Below are 18258 nucleotides of genomic sequence, written 5' to 3'. Positions count from 1 at the left end.
CCTATCTTGTCCCTGGCTAGCTACAGTACTTTCCCAAGACAACCTTGCTCGATCTTATTCCTTAGAAAGGGATGCCCAGAACTGAAAAGGGATGCAGTCAAACGTGATAGGGTGCCAAGTTCAAGGAGAATCAGGTCAGGGAGCTACCACTCCTCAGAGGGACCAAGGTCCTTCCTTAGGGAACTCAGGATTGATTCTGATTTTGGTTTCACACAGGTGTTGGCTTGAATGATCACCAGTATAAGTGAGATCAGAATCAGGTCTCTAGTGTCTTGGGTATGATCCTTCTTGCATGCTATTCACTGTTGTCTCAGGGTACCTCAGATATTTCTCCAGGATACCCAGCAGTTCTCTCTGCAACTCGTATACTTTCTTTCTACAGGACTACTAGCTCCCTCAGTTCACCCAGCTGATTGGGACACTAGAAATGGCTGCCTCTTCTCAGAGTTTGGGCAATGGAGAGACAGAAAAGGAGACTCAACTCCCACATTCTCAATGTGTTTGGGAGATTCAGCCTCCACCGCCTCCTCCTCCCCTTGCCACTTTGACTCCAGGGTTTTCCCAAGGAGCTTGGGCAATGATGCTATTTCAGTCCCAACTGCTCTCCTCCTGCTAGAAGAATTCAGCAGACTTGAAAACTCTGCCTCAGGCCAATGCGTCATAGTTGTGTCCATCCCACCCACACGGATGAAGGAGCCACCAGTGCCCAGGTTGATCTGCTGATGGAGAAACGAGAGGCAGCACCATACCTACAGGTTCACTTGGGCTACACTGCTGCAGTAAAGGGGGAGGCTACATCCCACGGTAAGCCCTGATGCCTTCCTCAGCAGCTGACTGGTGATCTGAGCTGGGGTTGATGGTCTTGCCTAGATATCATTCCACCTCTTGCTCTTTCTCTTCCTCCTCTTCAGAACATCCATGGTCTGAGGTGAGAGGGCCAGTGGCTTTGAGAAGGAATAGAGCTGGCTTTTAAGGGTCCCTGGGCTCTGGCCTGGCTGAAGCTGAGGAAACACCACTTTGTAAAACTAATGGTGTGTTATTATTTATCATCCTTTAAAGGTCTTCCATGGCTATTGGGCTTATACATCCAACTTCTCAGATACTAAAGCATATATTCCTATTAGGGACCATGCCTCTTTTTCCCCTCCACTCTTCAATCCCTCCAAACCCCAATTTTCCATAGACAAAGGAATGGCTTTCGTGTGGCTGTGTTGTTCATGGCACAGGAAACCATGTCAATGCTTTCTGACATTGCACCAACCACGGCATCCTTCCAAGACAGACGAAAGCAGCCTTTTGCAGGCATATCGCCTTGCCAGATATGCGGCTATTGTGCCTACCTGATCTGATCTGCCTCTCGACTCTGCTGTGCCGGCAAATTCCAGAGGGGCTTCGACTCTGCAGCTCAAGAATGGGAGCAGCAGAATCTTCAGCAACAGATAAAGGGGAGAGCTGCCTACTGATGCCACTGCGTGTGCTGGGGCAGTTGGCTCCTGGCTTGCATCGGGTGACAGATGATCGGGAGACACCTGAGAAGAAAGAGTTTGCATAAGTTTGACTGTAAGTGCCCTTGAGGACAAGGTGTTGTGGGATTTCAAACATCTTGACAGTGAAATGCATACAAATGACTCATGGGGGAGGGGTGCACACAGCAATAATCAAAGCCCCCGCTGGCCAAAAATGAATTAGCTTCCCCCCCATACACAGAAGCTCCCTACGATGATTAACTGTTTTTTCTGAAGGAATTAGAGTCCTAAACTGAAACACATTTTTAGCTACCATGCGTCATCCATTTGGTTTGAACAATCAAAGAGGCATTTGTACTCACGTGGACCCTTCCTGACCACTGACACTGAAACAAGCAAGAGTGGAGGACACCATTTCCTCATGGCATGGGAAGGGATTTTCTTGGAATGATCCTCCCCTGGTGTCACCAAGGACAGCCTTACAAGAGGAAAGTTTCCTCTTTGTTACATCCTGCAGAGTGTCTCACCATTGATACTTGAAGTCCTTGATGGTTGTATAGAAACAGAAGCCAGTGATAACCGTCTGAAACCAGGACAACTGTTCTTTCTATCACTGGAAGGAGTCTGCTTTATGACTTCAGACCCAGTTAGGGTGCTGAAATGCTTTCTGGCTAGCCACATCGGCACCTCGGGTCTTCAGAGAAGTTGTCTTTTCTCCTTCTGCTCGATGGAAACAACACCAAGGCGGAATAGGTGCTTATCCCTAGGAGGCTGGAGAAGAGGTGGAAGGCAGCAGGTAAGACCCAGAACCCAGAAATACATGGCTGGAATCAACCAGATGTTAGGTTGATATAAATTTTGCTGCTGAGGAAGACACTATGTTCTTTGAGCGAGAACTTGCAGGAGTGAATGAAGAACCAGCAGATGACAGAGGAGAATGGACACATCAGCATAATGGTCTGAACCTGGCCAACTAAGCCTGGCTCTTCTCTTCCATGTGATGAATGTCTTGCACAGATTCACAGATTTATTTGAGGCTGGGGGCTTATTTAACCTGTCAGCACACAAGCAGCACATCAGTCACTAAGTCAAGATCACATGGAATAGGGAAAGAAATGTAAGACATGATTTGGAAATTAATTGTGGCTGCCTATCCCCTCCCCTAGCAGCTGGATTTTCAATAGGTAACTTTATCACCCAAACCTGTGGTGTTATTTATACCTACACTGGCAATTGCTGGCTTTGCCATGACTCTACTGACCTTGGCATGCCAATCAAATCTGTTTTCCAATGTAACTGAATACAAACCCTGCTTGTAAGATGCCAACTGTGCAATGATATAGCAGACTAACAGAATGATTATTCCTTCTTTACACAACCAACAAGCAACACTTGGGCTTTTTGTGTGTGCAGGTAATTCCATGCCAAACAATGGCACCAGGGCATATAGACACAGAGGAACGTATCTGATGGAGCCCATGAAACAAGTTACATCCTTCTCTGGGAAGGTGGGATGGGTGTTGTATGTTCTTTCCCATTTGCAAATATGAAGTCACGTTTGCTCTACTATCACCACGTACAACATAGTGGAAGATACAAGCAGGGCTAATAATTATGTTTTGTAGGTACGGTCTTGTCATTATACAGAAGAACATTCTCTCCAACAGATGCAACTTTCATTATCCAGATCCTGTCAGTTCAGTTCCTCTATATTAGGTAGACAGTAGTCAGAACCACCAGCTAAACCTTTGAGGATGATCTGCCTCAAAGTTGTTATCAGCCAGCCTTCTCTTTCTCCAAGTTTGGATATCCATGTTCTCTCTGTGAGAAATTCACCCCAGTGCAGAAGTTCAACACAAGGGCTACGCCTGAGACCCCAGCCAGGTGGGTAGGGATGCAACCCCATGCTCTGAGTGTTCCTAGCCTCTGTTTGCCAGAAGCTGGGAGTGGACAACAGTGGATGGATCACACGATGCCTGCCTGTTCTGTTCATTCCCTCTGAAGCACCTGGCACTAGCCACTGTTGGAAGACAGGATACCGGGCTAGATGGACCATTGGTCTGACCCAATATGGCTGCTCTTATGTTCTTATGAGTTTTGTAACTGGTAAAATCATCCTATAAATACTCCTAGCTGAAATGCGTAACTATGAGAGCACACCTTCTATGTAAGGTGAATGTAACAACACTGCATGAGACAGCTTCCCAGAGACTCGTGTGGTATTGAACCTTTATCCTGTACTCTATTACTATTGGCTTACAGCAGTAAACCAGACCAATATTGGTTATTTGGTCTCCTGAACATATTTCATAATGAACCAAAGTGTGGTCAAGCAATTGACTACAATTTATCAACATTGTAATCTTGACTTTACAGCCAGTCTCTCTATGGTCTTGGCCAGCTCACATCATCTCTCCAAGCCTCATATTTCCCTGCCTCGTAAAGGGGGCTAATATTATCTACCCCATAAGGGTTAGGAAAAGTTTGTAAAGCTCTTTGATGATGATGAAAAGCACAACATACGTGCTAAGTATTGTGACGGATTTGGAACATTTCCCTCATACAACACAGCACAATGCCTTACTCTACAATTGACAAATGGTACTTGCAACATCCACAGTCTGAAATCCCAGGGGCTAAAATGATCAATACGTTTAGGCCAAAATTTTCAAAAAGTCACGAGTTATTTTGGGGGTCCCACATTGAGGCACCTTAAAAGAGCCTTATTTTCAGAACATGCTGAGCACCCACCCTCTGAAAATCAGCCTTTAAGATGGCTCACCCCAAATCACCAGTCACTTTTGAAAATGTACTTCTTGGCCTTTACATATCAATGATAAAGTGAGGATAATATAGAAATATGTATCCCAAAGAGATTGCAGACAATTAGGAGAGACAGGTCGCATCCCAATCCATAAATCCAGATCTAGTGCTGGATAAAGCATCAGGATTAGCCTCAGCAGGAGCTTAGTGGAGTATTTGCAACAAAAACTGCAGAAAGTATTTTTTCTTATACACGCACACACAGCTCCTGGTTATTGATATGCTGTATAACAGTGTGGCATCAATCTTTTTGCATGTGTTGAGAACCTCAAGCAGTTGAGACTGAAATTACCAATTAAGAAACCATATTTAATTTGAAGACACTACTTGTGTTAGTGCAATATTCTTCCCTGATCTTCAAGAGCGATCAGGTAGCACAGCAATTAATCAATAGTTTATTGTTAGAGCTGGAAAGCTTTGGACTATGCCATTTTAGGCTCTAAATATATTTCAAGGATATATTTTGACAGTGAAGGTGAGCAGATATATTCCAGATAATTTATCTAACCCTACTATTTTATTAGCAGCAAGGACAACGTATCACAGATTGCAGTACCATGTAAAGAAAGCTCACATATTGTTTTGCAGATCACAGATGCCTACATGCACTTTGTTAGCTCTGGCTTACAATAGAAGAACCAAAAGCAGAGCTTGCAAAGCTACTATTCTTTATTTTCTTCACAGAGCAGTTGTACGTTATCAGGCAGTGAAAAGAAATGCATGGAGTCCCTCTGGATTTGCACCAGACTAACAAGAGCAGTATTTGCCAGAGAGATATATATTCTTCTCTCTTTCTAGGAATTGTCACATGTGGCTATCGAAGGATAGCTGATGGGTCTGGCCATATCTCTGCCTGGCAGCTCCTGGATGCGGCAAGAACCCATCTGTGCTTGGCAGCTCCTGGATGCAGCAAGGGCAGGGCCGGCCTTCCCAATGCAACCCTAGACAAGCAAGTGGGTGCGGAGGGAGCAGAACCGGGTGAAGTTATGGCTCTGCCCTCCCATGCACAGGCTGTCAGAGGTGGCCAGGTGAATGTGGGACGTAAGCCGCGCCCCAAAGAAGGGTGAAACAACTTACCCTCTCCTCAGAGCAAAAGGAGAGTGTGACCCTCAGAGACCCTAAAAGCCAACTGGCAAAGGGTTCACTGTCATGGAATGGCAATTTCCTAGCAAGCCTGATAAACTCACTACACTTAACACATTGCTGTCATAGTATTTACCAATTAAAAACATCATGTGAGGTATCAAATGAAAGCTTATATCAGATTAGTCATCATGAGCATTGTGTGATGTGCGTATGACTGCCAGTCAGGAAGTTGAATGTACATACTAAAAATATGTTTAAACTATGTAACCAGGCAGAGTTGATAAGTTTTTCCCAGACACAAAGGAATGTTGATTTACCCCTCTGCCTAGATCTCTGATGTACATTGATCAGGATAAGCCAAATATGATAGAAGTACCTCATTTGCATCTGAGGTAAACAGGAAAAACAAGTTAACAGGAGGATGAGAATGCAGCCTGGTTTCAAAGCACACCGGAACACAAAGCAGCAGGAAACAAGGAGCTTATCCTAGGGGTACCCTTCAAAGGGGTTCATTTCAAAGGTTTGCTGGCCTATAAGAAGGGACAAGAACCTTTTGGTTATCCATTACTGAGGGAGCAAAAAGGACAGCACTTTTTGCATCCATGAGAGTTTGATCCCAATCCTGAAGGCTGTTGATACTGAGCAGTTGCTTTAGGTTAGAAACTTATCTTAGACAAAGGTTTTAGCCTGTTACAAGTAATGATCAGTCTCTTAGAAGCATGTTATATTTCTGTTTTATTTGTAATCATCATTGTTTCCATTATTCTTACTCAATACTCACTTGAATCTCTGTTCTTTGTTAATAAGCTTATTCTCCTTTTACTATAAAGTCATCTCAGTGCTGTGATATTAAGTAACACATGCCTTCCCAGTTGAATCAAGCAAGCTGGTGTGGATGCAGTCTCTTTGGAAGCAGCAGACTTGGAAATTACTGAAAGTGCCCAGTGACAGGGGCTGCACTCTTCAAGGGAACGCTTCTAGCAAATTAGGGAACAGGGGGTGCACCAAATATTAACCTGCAAGGCAAAGTAAGGGCTCGCAGAGTCCTGATAAGTTTGCCTGGGGTAGTTAGCAGTCTGAGATCTGTCACTCAGTTTAGCACCAGCACGTCTCTCTCTTGCTGGGGGGTAACACACCCCAAGAAAGCACTACAAGGAGCCTGGAAGGAACTGTGACTTCAAGAGGGGTCCCCGGGGCTGGTGTTGGCACAGAGCAGCTTATGTAGCCCCTATCATCTGCATGGAGCCCAATCTGTCTAGGTACTTCCCAGGCTGCCATCACTGTAGTATCTGAGTGCCTACAATCATTAACAGATTTACCCTTGCAACACTCCTGTGAAGTATTACTCCCATTTTACAGATGGGGAACTGAGGTACCGTAAGATTAAGTGACCTGCCCAGGGATACACTGGGAGCCTGTGGCTGGTCATCAAACCCACTTCTGCTGAATCCCAGCCCAGTGCTAGGCCAGTGGTGGCTCTTCAACCCTAAGTGAATGGATTTTCACTTTTTCCTCAGAATGCAATATCAAACCTTTCCACTTTTTCTGCGGATCGTTCTGTTCACGGAACTGAATGACGTTGCTAACTATTATTTGAGATCTGTGTAACACTGCATCACTGTGCCTCACACTCTACGTCCCCCACAGAAGGCTACATTTTACCCCATCCACCTGACCAGAATACCACCATCAGCTCCTCTCTTCAGAACCCCCACACTTCCCATCACAGCTCCTCACATTCCACCATGTCAATTATCACTCCCACTGGGACAGATCCATTTCTAAACCAAGCAACAGGATTCTTGTGCATAGTTTCAGTGACTTTTCCGAGGCTTTTCCTCCCACACCCACGTGATTTCTCTCCCTAGACATGGTCTCTCTGTTGCAAATGCTTTTGGTTATGGACAGGAGGTGAGATTCATAGAGACAATCAGTGAAGCAGAAAGCTGTATTCTGTCATGTTCGGCTCCCCCTCCACACCTCTGAATGACTTTTGGTTTCACTCGGTAAAATCAGTTTTTCAAAGGAGAACATGGAGTTAGTGTAATTGTACACACAATCTGCCTAGCAAATCCATTCTTACATGATTACTTTACATAAGCTACTGGCAACTGTTGCGTAATCTGTCATTTACTGTTGTACCAAACCCTTACCTGACTTCATCAGAATATTGCAGAGTAACACCAGGGATGAATCTGGTCCATGACCTTACATTACATGAACCATCAGTTTAGAATGAGTCTGTATTTTGCACAGAATTTGGTGATTTATTTTAAAAATTTATCATAATAGATATTGGGGCCAATCTCCAAGACAGCATTTCTTGCAGTACGACCCCTCTCCCACCTCAAAAAGCTTATAATATAATTTTATGACAATACATAAAGCAACAAGCGGGTTTAACAAATAATACACGGGAGAACAGGAAGTGACTTCATGGGACTGCATAGAGCTAGCAAGAGGATAACTTCATGCTCTACTTTGATTATTCAAGTAAGCAAATGGTTAATGTATGATCTTAATTAGCTGATTGGTTCCTGTGTGGATTCCTTTCGTATTCTGCCATTCATGAATTTCCAAGAACAGCAGTAAATCCAAAACTTGCTGCTCAGTTCAATTGTGTCCCTTACTCACATGAGTATGTAATTAATTGGATTGCTCATGTGAGTGACAGTTACAGGATGGGTCTCTTACACCAGGTGCTTAAATCTAAGAGCATGTAATTTAAATCTAAGAGATTGTACCCTGCTACAACAATAAGAGGGAATAAATCCCCCCTCTATGCCCCCGATGCACCCACATAGACTATGCCCAGATTGAGGACCCTGGACACAGGGATTGGGAAAGTAAGAGCTCTGGAGCAGATACAAGTGAGGACGGAGTGGGCAGAGTCATGGCTTCACCCACCCCCCACATGCCAGTCAATGATGTTCACTGAGCGCTGAAAAGGGGTATAGTAATTTACCCCCTCCTAATGCAAGTGGGAAGCCCAGGGAGGAATCACACCCAAAGTTAGTAGAAAGAGTCTGTCTTACTGTGCAAATGGGTATTGATCTGTTTGGCACTGTAGTGCTCCCCTTCTAGCTTCAAAATCCATTGAAGCACTAAATATAACAAGGTCTTTGTGACACATCTGCAGGTCAGTTCAGTACAGTATGTTCCAGTGTCTACTAGAACAAAGGGGTCCTTGCCAACCTCCCCCAGTCTCGGCAGACTCGGAATAATAGAAGTGTTATGTAAAAAATGGAGCAGCATTTCCGTACCAATCAGCTACAAAAACAATTCTGGAAGGCGAGGTAGGTCAGTGGTATGGGTTGACTCAATTCCCCTAGCATCCTCAAGAGTATCTGCCACTAGAAACATATCGGGTCAGCCTAAAATCACCTATTATTGCTTAGAATTTGAGGATACCTGTGTCATGGTTACAGAGCTAGCTACATCTGTGCCTCCTTCTCTGGTCTCCCCAAGTGCACTGGCCTTTGCCCTCAGGCCTCGTGCGCCTCCTGGGATGGAATTCTGGGATTCCCCCACCAGATCCCGGGCTATAGTACACTGAGGATCAATTGTGCTTACCTAGCGGGTCCGACTGGGTTCATCACCAGCTGCAAGCCTTTCCTTTGGGAGCTCTGACCAGTAGCGTATACAGGGACCAGGCACTTTTCCTTCTCTTAAGAGTAGGAACAAAGGATAGCAAAAGAGCAAAAGGTTTTGAAAACAAGAAACGGTCTATACACATGCCTACCTTACCTAAAGGCTTGCCATCCCTTGGCAGAGACTCTCTTCATTGTCTCTTCCAACACCTGCCCATCCCTACCCTTGAGAGTGTCACTTTTATGCCCCCCCCCCCCCGAAGTCCTTTGTCTCAGGCATTTGCTTCTCCTGTGTTTACAACTTTTGATCCTTTCCCTTGGCAAGCTAGGCTGGTGAGCTCTGCAGGTGGTCGGAGGTAGAACCTCAAAGCAAATGGCCCTGAAGGGTGTTTTAAGTGTTAGCCAATGGGTAGTTATCTGAAGCCATTATACTCTTTCTGGCCTTGAATCAACCCCATGTTTTCATACAGTTACCCCGCTTAAAACAGACACATATGGAGCATATAGCATTCATAAATGTTGCAAAGCAGTCTCATGTCCTTCACAACTAAAATACTGCAATAATCCAGAAAGTAAATAAATATGCAGGGACCATTTTACACAATTGGTTCTGTACGGGGAGACTTTGGCAAATGAGTAAATTGCCTGAAACCACTATGGCTTATTGCTAAAAGCAGCCAAGTCAGCAGGCTGTAAATTAGCCATGTCAGCAGGCTTAACTTAACCAAGGCAGGAGGGGAAGGGCGTTTTTGGGTGCCACAGGGAGGGCAGCTTGACCCCGCATCCTTCCTGATAATACTTGTGTTGAAGTTGCTGATACATGCATCTTAGAAGAGCAGGATGTGCCCCAGGAATGTCTATTGGGGCCTCAAGGCTGCAAACTCTGGAAAAACCCACACCTGGTTAATCGATAATCAGAAGGAGCCTCTTGCTTGCTCATTGGAACTGCTTGCTTAACAAGTTTTCTTTAAGGGACATGTCATTCTATTAGTCATGTATAAATAAGGGGGACTCTTCAGGACTGGACTCTCTCTCTCTGGATGCATCTTGTGTTTCCCAGCGGCAGATGGGCTTCCACTGTGCCACTCGAGAGCCACGCTCAGCTTTGGTAATTATCAAGGGTTGGGGATGTTTTACTAACCTCTTGCGGATGTGTGTATAAGTTCTTGAGACTAAGTAAAGTTTAGCTTTAAGTGAAAGCACTCTTGTGTTGTCCTGTTTGTGCCAGCCATCTATCGGTCGGACGGCCGTGTCGCCCCTGATTTATTTCCCGACACCACCTCGCACAGAGTAAAAGTTACCAAGAGTTTTGTGTTGAAAGAACCCCGGGTAACAGTTCCAAACAAATAATTTAGTGTGTGCTCTGTGGCAACCTGGACCAAACTATACGAAAAAGACCCAGGATTGGGCTGCACACAGATGGAACAGACTAGAAAAGATTGAAAAGAAACTATGGCAGCGCCATTACATTTAAAAATTAAGTTTTTCCATTAATTGAATATAAAAATTAATAATGCATCCATAGAATAGCCCCTGTTTTACTTATTCTGTATTGAAATCCATTTAGTTTACACTGTTCCCACATCTTCAGTTTTCAATATGCTGCAGACTTTTGCATCACCAAAGCATTGTCTTTGTATTGACAAAGACTATTTACGTCAGAGAAATCACAGAAATAGCTGGCGGGTTTTGACACATGGGGCAGTGTAGAAGGCAGTTTTGGATTGAGGGGGATAAGTACATTATTTGGATGTTTCTGCTAAAGTGATTAGCAGTGAAATGCCATTTCAATTTTAATCTTTTGCTGTCAGAGTTCGCAGCACCTGTTGAGCCAAAGCAGCAGCTCATACATCACAGAACTCGTTTCAGGCTGTCTGCAGACTCAGGAAGACATCACTGCGTTGGTTATACTCCAGTTTACACTTTCAGAGTTATTTGCACAACCAGGAAGGCTAGACACATTTTTTTAAAATGAAAGTTAAGATTCTGGTGCATAATTCTGCAGCAACAGAGAGAGGAAGAAGTGAATTCTGTGGCCAAGGAACCATGGACTATACATGGCCCGGGCAAAGAAACCCAAAAAACTTTGAGTTATAATGCTCTGAGGGAAACTGAGGATAGCATATTCTGAGGACTGAATGTCAGAGTTGTGAGTGGTTCAGATCTGGGGTTTATCCTGTTATAGCGATAGGGATCAGAAACAGGGCTAAATCCTCCCATCAGTGACATTGGTATGAATCCAGAGTAACTCAGCCAAATCACTCTGGACTTACATTGGTGTATCTGAACACAAGATTTGCCCATGAAGTTCAGATCTAGGTTCAAACCTTCCCTATGTTTGGGTGTGTTCAGATCGAGCATTTTGATTCAGGCCCATGTGTTTGTTATAGTGACAAAGGAGCAATTTCAAAGAGGAACATCAGTAAGTTTTTGCAGACTGATTTGATGCCTACTTTTACTCTTCTATTCATTAAAGAAAAGTCTGCTCTTGGCTCAGTCTTGGTATATTTAAATATGCCACAGCTTGGTTAGTATATCTGAATAGGCCACTTCTGAGACACCAGGAACACTTATGGGGGAAAATGTGTGACAGTTACAGATGTATTTCCCTTCAGAGTGATGCACTTTTTATTAGTGGTTTGCTTGGTTTGAGGGGTTTCACTTTTGAAGGGAAAGGAAAGGTTACATCATTTATTTTTCCTAAGCAAAAAAAAACCCAGAAAAGATTTGCAGATTTTAATTAAAACCAAATTACTCAAAGGTGGAGTGTGGCATTTCTCTGCTAGGCCACGTTTCACTATTATCAAGAGTGAGCGAAAAGCAGATTTTTCTATTGCACCTTAATAGTGACATCCATCCACAATTCCCGCCAATTATCATCGGCCACAAACAGCCATTCATTTGGAAGTCAAAAATACTGCAACTTTATACATCATTAACAACGAAACCCCTACAATTTATACATGTCTTCCTGTTTCTGTTAGGAAATGAACGGGGAGGCAGCGTAGTCTCATTTCAAAGCAGAGGACTGTGGGTGAGGTGTCCTACATTCTATTGTTGACTCTACAACTAGCTTGCTGTGTGATCTTGGGCAAGTCACTTTACCTCTCTGCACCCACCACTTCTGTAAAATAGGGATAATAATACACACCTGCTTGTATAAAGTGCTTTGAGGTCCTCTGATTCCGGGTGTTAAATAAGTGCAAATTATTGTCAGAATTTTCAAAAGAACTTGGCAGAATTGGTCATTGGATAGCCCCCATGCCATAAAGTATCTTTTTTGAGATGGGGCATCCAGAACTGCACACAGTATTCAAGGTGTAGGCAAATCATGGATTTATGCAGTGGCATTAAGATATCTTCTGTCTTATTCTCTATCCCTTTCCTAATGATTTCCAACATTCTATTAGCTTTTTTGACTGCCGGTGCACAGTGAGGAGATGTTTTCAGAGAACTATCCACAGTGACTCCAAGATCTCTTTCTTGAGTGGTAACAGCTAATGTAGATCCCATCATTTTATACGTATAGTTGGGATTATGTTTTCCAATGTGCATTACTTTGCATTTATCAACATTGAATTTCGTCTGCCATTTTGTTGCCCAGTCATCCAGTTCTATGAGACTCCTTTGTAACTCTTTGCTGTCAACTTTGGACTTAACTATTTTGAGTACTCTTGTATCATCTGCATACTTTGCCACATCACTGTTATCCCCTTTTTCCAGATCTTTTATGAATATATTGAACAACACTTGTCCTACTACAGATCCTTGGGGACCCAGCTGTTTACCTCTATCCACTGTGAAAACTGACCACTTATTCCTACCCTTTGTTTCCTATCTTTTAACTAGTTAAGGATCCATGAGAGGTACTTACTTTACTTAAGAGCCTTTGGAGAGGAACCCTGTCAAAGGCTTTCTGAAAGTCCACGCAAAAAGAAAAGGAGTACTTGTGGCACCTTAGAGACTAACCAATTTATTTGAGCATGAGCTTTCGTGAGCTACAGCTCACTATATCCACCGGATCACCCTTGTCCACATGCTTGCTGACACCCTCAAAGAATTCTAGTAGATTGGTGAGCCATAATTCTTCCCCAACATATCATGTTCATCTATGTGTCTGATAATTCTGTTCTTTACTATAGTTTCAACCAATTTGCCTGGTCCTGAAGTTAGGCTTGCGAGTCTGTAATTGCCAGGCTCACCTCTGGAGTCTTTTAAAAAATCAGCATTACATGAGATATCTTCCAGTCATCTGGTACAGAGGCTGATTTAAGCAATAGGTTACATAGCACAGTTAGTAGTTCTGCAATTTCATGTGTAAGCAGAGTCAGGATGAGCTCTACCCTGACATCTGGTGGCGAGTCATGGTGGGTTGTGGAAAAGAACTTCCGGGGCTGATCACATTTGCATAGGAACACCCACGCCGCCTAGCATGAGCCCATAGCTGCCCAAATGGTCACTTTGGCTTCTGTGGGATCCCCAGTTTCTCTGTTATTGGGGCAGGAAGAATAAATTGTTATTATCCTGATTATGTGAATCAAGGACAGTGGAACTGTATTTGGCCTTTTGCTATGATGGAGGGACTCGCCATCAACTAAGTAGCAGTCGCTAGGCAAGAGACATGGGTTTCAAAACTCAGTGAATTGAGAGAGGCTGGGGACAGGTAGTAATACCTGATGGTATGGGACCCCCTGGTGAGGGCTCTACATTCTAATTGCACTTCCTCCTCTCTCTACTGTGGAATATCAGAGCTAATTTTGATTCCATTAGGAGTCTAGTTACAGGCTGCTGAGCTGAATTCACTTTGGGCCAATGGTACACCAGCACTGAGGCTCCCCTACTACAAGCTGAAATCACAAAAGAGCTGAAATCACTGAGTGTTGTGTTAAGTAGTGGGGGGGGCCTGAAGATATATTGTAGAGCAGTTTGTGGGGATGGCTGGAGCGGCTCATGGGATGGCTGGCAGAGCAGAGCGGCTGGTTGAGCAGAGCAGTTCGTGGGGGCGGCTGGAGCGGCTCCTGGGGGCAGCTGGCAGAGCGGAGCAATTCATGGGACGGTTGGTGGGGCAATCGGCTTTGAACCACGTAAGGTGCCCCTTAACCATCCCATCTTCACCCAGGTTGCGAGGTAAAACTGTAGATAAACTTTCGAACTCTGGCACTGCACTGACCAGGGACAGAGACTTTTGGGTCGTTGGACTTTTGGGACTTTGGGTTGCTGAACTCAAGAACCAAAGGGAAAGGACATGCCCCAATTTGCTTGGGGTGGGTTTTTGCTCATGGGTTGTGTTATGAATCCTGTTGGTGGTGTTTCCCCAACATAATGCCACATTGTTTCTCTCTGTTATTAAAAGGCTTTTGCTACACTCAGACTATGTGCTTGCGAGAGGGGAAGTATTGCCTCTTGGAGGCGCCCAGCGGGGGTGGTATATATTTGTCCCAGGTCACTGGGTGGGGGCTCGAGCCAGTTTTGCATTGTGCTATTGGAATGGATCCCCTAGATACTGAACCCGGCCCTTGTTGCTGCCAACTCTGACCGGCAGAAGGGTTACACATGTAAGAATTCCTTCAGAACTCTTGGATGAATACTATCTGGCCCTGGTGACTTACTACTGTTAAACCTCCTCTATTGACACCTCAATCTGAGACAGTTTCTCAGATCTGGAGTACTGTGTCCAGTTTCTCAGATCTGGAGTACTGTGTCCAGTTTTGGGCCCCATACTACAAGAAGGATGTGGAAAAATTGGAAAGCATCCAGCGGCGGGCAACAAAAAATGATTAGGGGACTGGAAGACATGATTTATGAGGACAGGCTGAGGGAACTGGGATTATTTAGTCTGCAGAAGAGAAGAATGAGGGTGGATTTGATAACTGCTATCAACTACCTGAAAGGGTGTTCCAAAGAGGATGGATCTAGACTGTTCTCAGTGTACCAGATGACAGAACAAGGAGCAATGGTCTCAAGTTGCAGTGGGGGAGGTTTAGGTTGGATAGTAGGAAAAACTTTTTCACTAGGAGGGTGGGGAAGCACTGGAATGTGTTACCTAGGGAGGTGGTGGAATCTCCTTCCTTTGAGGTTTTTAAGGTCAGGCTTGACAAAGCCCTGGCTGGGATGATTTAGTTGGGGATTGGTCCTGCTCTGAGCAGGGAGTTGGACTAGATGACCTCCTGAGGTCCCTTCCAACCCTGATATTCTCTGATTCTATGATCTGTCATCTAAAAAGAATAGCTCAGGTATGGCAATCTCCCTCACATACTCTGCAGTAAAGACCGAAGCGAAGAATTCATTTAGCTTCTTCACAATAGCTCTGTCTTCTTTGAAAGCTCCTTTAGCACGTCAATTGTCCAGCGCTCACACTGTTTGGCAGGGTTCCTGTTGCTGACGTACCTAAAATTAATTTTGTGTCTTTTGCTAGTAGCTTTTCAGACTCTTTTTTGGCCTGCCTAATTTATACTTTTCCACTCGATTTGCCAGGACTTATGCTCTTTTCTATTTTCCTCTGTAGGATCTGACGTCCAATTTTTCAAGGATGCCTTTTCGGCTCTAACTGCCTCTTTTACTCTGTTGTTTAGCCCTGGTGATTTATTTTTTTTATCTCTTGCTGACTTTTTAAAAATTATTATTTGGGGGATAAATTTAATTTGAGCCTCTATCATGGTGTTTTTAAAGAGCTTCCATGCAGTTTACAGGCATTTCACTCTTGTGACTGTTCCTTTTAATTTCTGTTTAACTAGCCTCCTCATGTTTGTGTAGTTCCCCTTTCTGAAGTTAAATGCTACTCTGGGGGGTTTCTTTGGTATTTCCCCGCTACATGGATGTTAAATGGAATTACATTATGGTCATTATTACCAAGCGGTTCAGCTCTATTCACCTCTTGGACCCAATCCTGTGCGCCACTTACACTAAATCAAGAATTGTCCCTCCCCTTGTGGGTTCCAGGACAAGCTGCTCCAAGAAGCAGTCATTAATGGTGTCTAGAAATTTTCTCCTCTGTATCCCATTCTGAGGTGACATGTTCCCAGTCAATATGGAGATAGTTGAAATCCCCCATTATTACTGGGTTTTCTGTTTTTGTATCCTCTCTAATCACCCTGAGCATTTCACAGTCACCATAACCATGCTGGTCAGGTGGTCAGTAGTCTATTCCTATATTCTTATTATTCAAGCATGGAATTCTATCCATAGAGATTCTCTGGTACAGTTTGATTCGTTACGATTTTTACTATATGTGACTCTATGCTTTCTTTCACATATAGTGCATATAGTTTTCACATATAGTTTCACAACAGTGCAACCTACTCTGTCATTCCTATATAGTTTGTACCCCGGTATTACCGTGTCCCATTGATATAATTGTTCTACCAAGTTTCTGTGATGCCTATTACATCAGTTATCCCCATTTTACAGATGGAGAGCTGAGGCATGGACAGGCTAAGTGACTTCTCCACTGTCACATGGAAGGTCTATGGAAGAGCAGGAAACTGAACCCAGATTCTCCCAAATCCCAGGCTAGGGTCCAAATTACTGCACCATCCTCTGCATCCTCTGTTGAAGTAAACTTTTAAAAACTCCCATGCAGCCTTTAAAACACCAGCAATACAAGGTCTAACATTTTTACATGCAGGACCAAATTGAGAAAGAAAGGAGCTGGAGGTCTATGCACAAAGCATGAATATATGCACCACGTTATTAATAATATTTAGCATTTAATGCACATACTTAATATATTTAAATCAATTTTAAGACCTTATTTAATCCTCACAGTCCCCAAAAGAGGTAGATAAATAGGTAACTATTATTATTCACACATTACATAAAGGGAAACTAAGAAACAGATGTTAAGTGATTTGCCCAAGGCCACCCAATGTGTCAGTGGCAAACTCTTGACTAGAATCCTGGTACCCCAACTCCCAATCCCTCGCTGTAAGCACTGGATGAAGCTACGGCTCATTTGGACAGGTAGTTTCCACGATACTGACTGCATGTTCAATCTCCCAACCTCTGCATGCCACTGCAGTAACTCTGCTTATAAACGTGTACGTGCATGTGAGATAGGATGACTTATAAAAACCTGGTCTGAAGGGCACGTTGGTCCTGAGTGCATGTTCCCTTTGCAAACATGGAAATCTGAAGGGCATGTGTCAGACATTAACCCTTGTGTGAGGGTGGTGCTCTTCATCTTGTGCCCAATCCAAACCACAATGGGACTCTTTGCACTGATTTCAGCAGGCTTTAGATCAGGCCCTTCACCGAAAATGTAACAAGAGGAGGCAGAGCTTGCAAAAAAACAAATCACTGTTCAAGTCCATGCTCCATTATTCTAAGCTCACATTGTATTTAGTTCATAATTGTACTTTTATCTTGTTATTTAAAGCCCCATGAGAAGCTTGAAAATATATTATCTTTCTCTTGTTAATTTTGTCCTCCACTTAGCCAAACAGATTCTTCCTCACTCTCATTTGAAGCTCACTCAAATGAATAGCACTGTTTCTCTTTAAACAGCAATAACTTCAATTTGTATGACACCAAAAATAAAAATCTCTCTGTGCCAGCATCAATGAAAATATCAGCACAGCCCCCGGAATAATGTTTATGAGATAATTCCTACTGTGGGGTTGGCAGATGGAGAATGAAATGCTGCATTTTGAAATATATTGGCTATATATTTTTTTTAATTCTCTCAGTGATGGAGAATGATACATTTTGGAGTATTTAGAATTTGGTCTTGACCCAGCTCAGTAGAAAGGCTTGTATGGACTTAAATGGGAGTTGAATTGGGCCATACAATTACTGTAGTATTGAGCTAATCTTGGATTTAGAAGCATTAGACAGAATCATGTGATCCATACTCAGGACTAGAGCTGTTTGGAAAATGAAATTCCATTCCCCAGGAAATTCCAATATTTTGACACTTGTTTTTGTCCCAAAACAGGACACACACACACACACACACCAAAAATGTTCATGGAACAAAAAGTTCTGGAAAATTTGAATTTGGAAAAATTGAAACAAACTTTCGACATATCCAATCAAAACATTTTGTTTAAAAATGTCAACATTCCAAAATGTCAGTTCAAAACAGAACACTATATTTTGAATTTCCCCATTAAAAAAAATTGATCAAAAGCTAAATTTTTCCCAGGAAAAAATTTGATTTTGACAAAACTCCATATTTAATTGTGAAAGTGCTTCAGCTGAAACAGTTCTGCTCAGGACCCTAATGTCTCCACCTTTGCTCCAAGTACTCCCCATGCAAAGGAGAACCTGTGTGTACAGATCTCCCCTTGGCAGAG

General features: G+C 43.4%; 1 protein-coding gene across 2 annotated transcripts in view; it reads right to left on the bottom strand.

The window, feature by feature from the left end:
- The window catches only part of SLC35F4 (solute carrier family 35 member F4), a 180483-nt gene that overhangs the window by 34250 nt on the left and 127975 nt on the right, over positions 1–18258 (bottom strand). For both annotated transcript variants that reach the window (XM_073350743.1, XM_073350744.1), the window contains exon 2: positions 1341–1529. In XM_073350743.1, the coding sequence (XP_073206844.1) occupies positions 1341–1529 (189 nt within the window). The remainder of the gene's footprint in view (positions 1–1340; positions 1530–18258) is intronic.

Source organism: Lepidochelys kempii, chromosome 6 (genome assembly GCF_965140265.1).
Source record: "Lepidochelys kempii isolate rLepKem1 chromosome 6, rLepKem1.hap2, whole genome shotgun sequence".
In the NCBI taxonomy this organism is placed as follows: domain Eukaryota; kingdom Metazoa; phylum Chordata; order Testudines; family Cheloniidae; genus Lepidochelys; species Lepidochelys kempii.
This window is presented reverse-complemented; position numbering and strand designations above follow the sequence as displayed.